Source organism: Euprymna scolopes, chromosome 9 (assembly GCF_053919585.1).
Source record: "Euprymna scolopes isolate OS-2025 chromosome 9, ASM5391958v1, whole genome shotgun sequence".
Lineage (NCBI taxonomy): Eukaryota > Metazoa > Mollusca > Cephalopoda > Sepiida > Sepiolidae > Euprymna > Euprymna scolopes.
The window spans coordinates 138,703,132-138,709,131 of record NC_136490.1 but is presented as its reverse complement, the minus strand read 5'-3'; the positions used below and the strand labels follow the sequence as shown (position 1 = coordinate 138,709,131).

The window sequence follows — 6,000 nt, the reverse complement described above, 5'->3', positions numbered from 1 at the left end:
ACTCGTTATTAGATTAGTAATTAAAAAAAAAAGTAATTCTGATTAAATATGAAATTCAATGAATAAAGTTGCTTAGAAATCAAATTTTTTGATAAACAGAGAGCAATACTTGCAAAACAGTGATTAAACAGTTTTATATACGGAGGTCTTTTCAAAAGTAAAGTTCCATATTTTTTTAACTTCAAAAGTTGAAGAGCTATGAAAATCTGAGTGGCACTATTATAACGAGCGAGCCTTTGTTCTCCAGAATTTGTTTTTCTACATAGTAACCACCATCCTTAATGCACTTTTGCCAGCGATAAACGATGGCTGTGTAGGGACGTCCGGAGTGCGTTTGTTATACGAGAGTAATTTCTAAGTTGAAGAGTTACGAAGATATGAGTAGTACCACTAAAACAAGCGACCCTTTGTGCTCCAGAATTTATCTTTGTGTATAGTTACCACCATTCTCAATGTAATTTTGCCAGGTTTTAATGACACATCTTTGCGTATAATGCACGCCCATTACGAGGTTGCTTTAGTAGAGCCTCATACCGGCAAAAGAAAGATGAAACTTTCAAGTAATATATTAATAAGTTCAGTCATCATAATGCAATTTATATCCTTTCTGATTCATTCGGGCGAGATAAAAATAAAAGGCATTCACGCGATTAACGGTAGCCGAATGGATAAGGTCTTTGCTAATCAGACCAGAGATGGCTTGTGTTGCTGGTGTTAATCGTGACACCCTCCACTGAAGATTCCTGAAAGGATGAAACACTAGCGTCCGTAGGTATTTAATTATTATAGTAAGTTATTATATATATATATCATGCAGGAGAAGCTACTAGCTTTCATCCTCTAAATTAATGTGTTATTTTTGCATTTTTAAAAATCTATTTCTGTTGTATGGCATGTTTAAAATTCTAAAATAGATATGATCGGAGTCGCCGAGGACAAATGCAGCAAAATCATATAGTTAATTTTATACCTAGCTTTATAAGTTTTTTTTCCAATAAAAGTCTGCAATTCTGTGAAAAGCGCACTAGTACATTAATGAATGTTGCCATCTGACAAATGTGGAATGAGTTATATATTTATATGTATTTAATTACTTATATAGGATTACACTTTAATTCAACTTATATTTTCTATACATTAAAAATAAAATGAATCCTAATATGAAAAATATTTAGTATATTACAAAAATATAAAAAAATTTCTTACCATTTTTGGATGCATACTATCTGGTTCAATAGCCCGTTTAATTCGTTCGTTTAATGAGCGCTTATGATGGCTGTGCCCATGGTGATCAGTTTCGTGTTCTTCATTCGATACACCAATACCGAGTTTCTCTATGATCGATTTATAACCTGTAAGTATGACGGAAAAGTTAAATTGGTTTGTAACGTAGGACGCAGTATGAATGGGAATGAAGATGCCTTTTGTGCCATAAAAAAATTGTAAATGAATTGAACATTAAATTGAAAACAAACCCGACAAGCAACTAAGTCCCGCCCCTTTACAGTAGGGATCGCTAGGTGTAAGAAAGCCTTTTACTCCAATAGTTTCCTCCCCAGAACTGCAAGTCTTTGGAACTCCCTTCCAGAATTCTGCTGTCCCACCTGTACTGATATGCAGAAGTTCAAGTGTAATGTGAACACACATCTTTCTACTCATCTCCCTTCATAATGCCCCCGCAAATTATGTCCCCGATAGTAGCCCCCTGCTTCAAAGTGGCACTGTTCCTTGTTTGGGGTGAAAATTGAATAATAAAAAAAAGAAACAATATGTTGATGGATTTACCATGTTGCAGCACATGTAAGTTTATATTTGCGTTGATTGTGATAACATTAAAAAAAATGGCTCAATGCATTGATTCATTGGTAAGTTTGGTAACGGTATATCGATCCTGTTCGATTATTTTATGTCATGAAAGGTAATTTATCATATTGGCAGGATGACGTTGCCCAGGATTTAATAGTGATCAACAAATGTTTCATTCGCATATTTTTATCGTCATTAAAATAGATGAAATCACCAATTTTCGAACGCCCAGTCATATCAAGGAACAACTACTGATTTTATATGCCTGGCTTTACTACTTGTGCAGAAATAATTGCTTTAATTTAATTTTAAAATGAAAAAGAGTATCATGGTTCAATTTTCCTTTAAACAGGAACATTCATTTCGAACGCACTCCTGTCATATCAAAGAATCTACTGTTGATTTTATATGCCGGGCCTTTCAGTTTGTGTGGTAATTACCCTTTTTAAATGAACTCGTGATGTTAGGTTGTATAAGGTGTTAACTTTGGTCAAGAGCGTCTGTTCCTTCTTTTATCAAATTATTTCGATAACCGATCGAAGACATTCCGATACAACGCCTATCTTAGAATATTGCCAGGCACATAATATGCTTTCTAATTAAATATCATGAAAATAAACTCAGCCATTTTCGAGTCCATAAGAAACGAACTCGCGCACACATACACACAAGCAAATATCTTTTTATATAAAAAGAAGCAGTTTTAGGTGTAGATATTTGGGAGCTGGGAAAAAAATATTTTTGTGGTTTTTAAATTTTCTTCTGAAAATCTTATAAATTACAGAAAATTGAATACATGTTTGTGTGAACTTTATCAAACAGAACATTCTATTTAAACTGATTTGCTATAATTCTATGTTCAACGTTGATAATGGCTGGTATGTTATGCTTGTTCTTCCCGAGTGATTTATTAAATGAAAGAAGTGCATATATACATTTGTCTTATTTTGTTACAGAGAGAGAGAGAGAGAGAGAGAGATGAGTAAACGTGGAGGTAGACACGTTTACCAGAACTGAAGGTCAGCTGACCAGATTACGTATGTGTGACGTGGTCAGGTTGGCTGGATCGGTGAGATTTGATTTGGGCTTTGAAGAAGACGGACGGTTTTTCCGTTGTCTCCCCCTCTTAACTGGGGAGGGGGGAGACGAACGCTGACGTGTGTAGAAGAAGAACCCACACAAGCAGATTTCACTTCCACCTTCTGCAGGACCTCTGGGGGAAAGTGAAATAAAAACTATAAAACCCATTCATCATCTTGGAGTGATAAATCTTCGTCAAACAGGTATCAAGTCTCCCTCCAGGATGAGAAATTTCCAGATGGTCCAACATCGAAGAAGCAGAGGTAGGTTCTGAAAATACATGTCACACACACGATTCCCTTTATGATAATCAAACACGCAACCATTTATATTAGAGACAATCATACGCACACGGAATCTTTTTGATGTTATACACAAACGTAAATGGTGCCTTCAATGATAACCAATATATAACATATCGGTAATTTGGTGCCGTAATTGACCAGACCACCTAGCAAGGGTGGGTTTAAAAGGGAAAAAAGAAAAAAAAAGGACTTCGGTTGCCACGGGGGAAAAAAAGAAAAAAAAAAGAGGACAAGAAAAACAATAAAATGTATGGAAAAAAAAGAAAGAACAGTAGAAAAAAAATACAAATCAACACACAACGTAGGGTCCATTAAAACACTAGGCGAATTAGAAAAATAATTAAGAAAAAAAAAGAAAAAAAAAGAAAAGCAATACACACGTACAACCTTTTCACGAAGAAAGAAAAGGAAGACATACAGACACACAGATGTAAAACTTTATATATAGAAAATAGTTAAAAAAATGTTTATCGTATTAGGAATTAGCTCGTTATGAACGAAGAAAAATATCACTTAATGTAAAAATTAGAAGGGAAAAACAAAGAATTGCCTTATTCTGTTTAAAGCAAAGGACCGATGAGACAGTAAGAAAATGTAATGGGAACACGCACAAATGAAATTGTTTGGAAATGTGTCAATCATAACTTGAAATATTTACACCGTTGCAAAAAAAAAAAGAGAAAATGGCCATCACTTGTCTTTAACTGGGTTAAAAAAAAGAAAAGAAAGAAAAGAAAAAAGGAATTGATGCTCTTTTTTCAGGCGAGACTGTTCTCTAAATCGTGAATATTGCTTTTCCAGTTTTAACGACATTTTTTAACATTTTTTTTAAGGACTGAAGAAGGTTGTTTTATGTAATTAGAAGTTAATGTTCATTGTTAGAAAAATGTGTATTGATGATTTGATATTGTATTATATAATGTATAATTGTTGTTTTCCAGTGGTCTGCAAAATAGTAATAAAAAAAATATCAGAAGATTAGATTAAGATAAAATGGTCGGTCTAGTCAAATTAGAATTTAAAAAAGGGGACAGGTTTAAATTTACGTAGGCGGTTAACTATTTTTTTTTTGGAAGAGGTTCACAGGACCCTGCAAGGGGGATTTTTTAAATAGGTTTTCGATTATGAAAAATGCTATTTTCGCCGTCTGTATGTAGCTTGATTAAGCTGACCGGTGTGACGGTTGAAAGATCATATTCTTTGCATACAATAAAGACGGGAGGCTGCATGCCTATGGGCTTAAAAGGCTTGTTGTAGCTGCAACGAGGGTGCGCGATAGAATGCACCCACATAGATAAGCTTGCAGATAGGGACGCCTGCGAGTTTCGGCTGATTGAAAATGCCCAATCTTGGGAGTAACAGAACTTCCAACGCAAGAGCGGACGTGTAGTGGTGACGTGGCCACTATGTAGTGAATCTGAAGTAGGAGAAAAAAAAAAGATAGAATATATACCGCTGTTACGTAAGAACTTAAGTAAAAAATCTGACGAATGAGATGTCGGCAACATTTTTTTTTGAGATATTGGCATGGGATGGCTGAATGAGAGCTGTTAACGAACATGAGGTTACTTTACCCACATCCCTGAATGATGCCATATGGGCCGTGAAAAAAGGGTCCGGCCGAATAAATTATTTAAGACGGGAGACAGAAAAAACAATATGAAGAAATGAAAGAAAAAAGTGACTTTGTGATCGCTTATAGGATATTTTTGTATTTTTTAATTTATTATTTTTATGTAATTGATGTGTTGTCAAACGGTATTGGCAGAATTTTCTTGTTCTTTGACATGTAGGTCAGCTGACCAGATTACGTATGTGTGACGTGGTCAGGTTGGCTGGATCGGTGAGATTTGATTTGGGCTTTGAAGAAGACGGACGGTTTTTCCGTTGTCTCCCCCTCTTAACTGGGGAGGGGGGAGACGAACGCTGACGTGTGTAGAAGAAGAACCCACACAAGCAGATTTCACTTCCACCTTCTGCAGGACCTCTGGGGAAAGTGAAATAAAAACTATAAACCCCATTCATCGTCTTGGAGTGATAAATCTTCGTCAAACAGGTATCAAGTCTCCCTCCAGGATGAGAAATTTCCAGATGGTCCAACATCGAAGAAGCAGAGGTAGGTTCTGAAAATACATGTCACACACACGATTCCCTTTATGATAATCAAACACGCAACCATTTATATTAGAGACAATCATACGCACACGGAATCTGTTTATGTTATATAGAAAACGTAAATGGTGCCTTCAATGATAACCAATATATAACAATTTCATCGATGTAAAATTTCATAGTTTAATTGTCAGACTTACCGTGGATGGTTAAAGAACCATTCACTGCGTGGAAATGTTCAAAGAGGCTGTGTAGAAAAGCTGTTCTGATTGGGAGTTTCCGGCAAGCGTCATCAAAATTGGTTCCTAAAATACCAGAAAAAATCCAAAAGAATTTTTAAAGTTGTTTGCCGCAGAAAAGAACGAAATAAACATAACATTCTTTAAATAAATATTAATAAAATACTAGTAAAAAATGATTCACTGAAAGATTATATATTAATAATAAATAAGTAAAATGAAAAGCTAATGAATAGTGTTCTTGTTGAAAAAAATGATAAAAAATATTCATATTAAATATTAGAAGTACAAATGAAATAAAATTATATTTAGAATTTGTTTTTCGACGTTTAAAAAGGTTTTAGCAGACATATATATATATATATATATATATATATATATATATATGCACACACACAATTATACATTAAAAATGTTTTTCTGTGAATGATATGCATAACACATTATCAGAAATGAAT

General features: G+C 34.4%; 1 protein-coding gene across 4 annotated transcripts in view; it reads right to left on the bottom strand.

Annotated features, from left to right (window-relative positions):
• The window catches only part of LOC145284870 (zinc transporter ZIP4-like), a 461,784-nt gene that overhangs the window by 56,917 nt on the left and 398,867 nt on the right, over positions 1 to 6,000 (bottom strand). For all 4 annotated transcript variants that reach the window (XM_080133882.1, XM_080133881.1, XM_080133880.1 and 1 more), the window contains exons 4-5: positions 5,504 to 5,608; positions 1,207 to 1,352 (exon numbers count right to left, since the gene is read on the bottom strand). In XM_080133882.1, the coding sequence (XP_079990008.1) occupies positions 1,207 to 1,352; positions 5,504 to 5,608 (251 nt within the window). The remainder of the gene's footprint in view (positions 1 to 1,206; positions 1,353 to 5,503; positions 5,609 to 6,000) is intronic.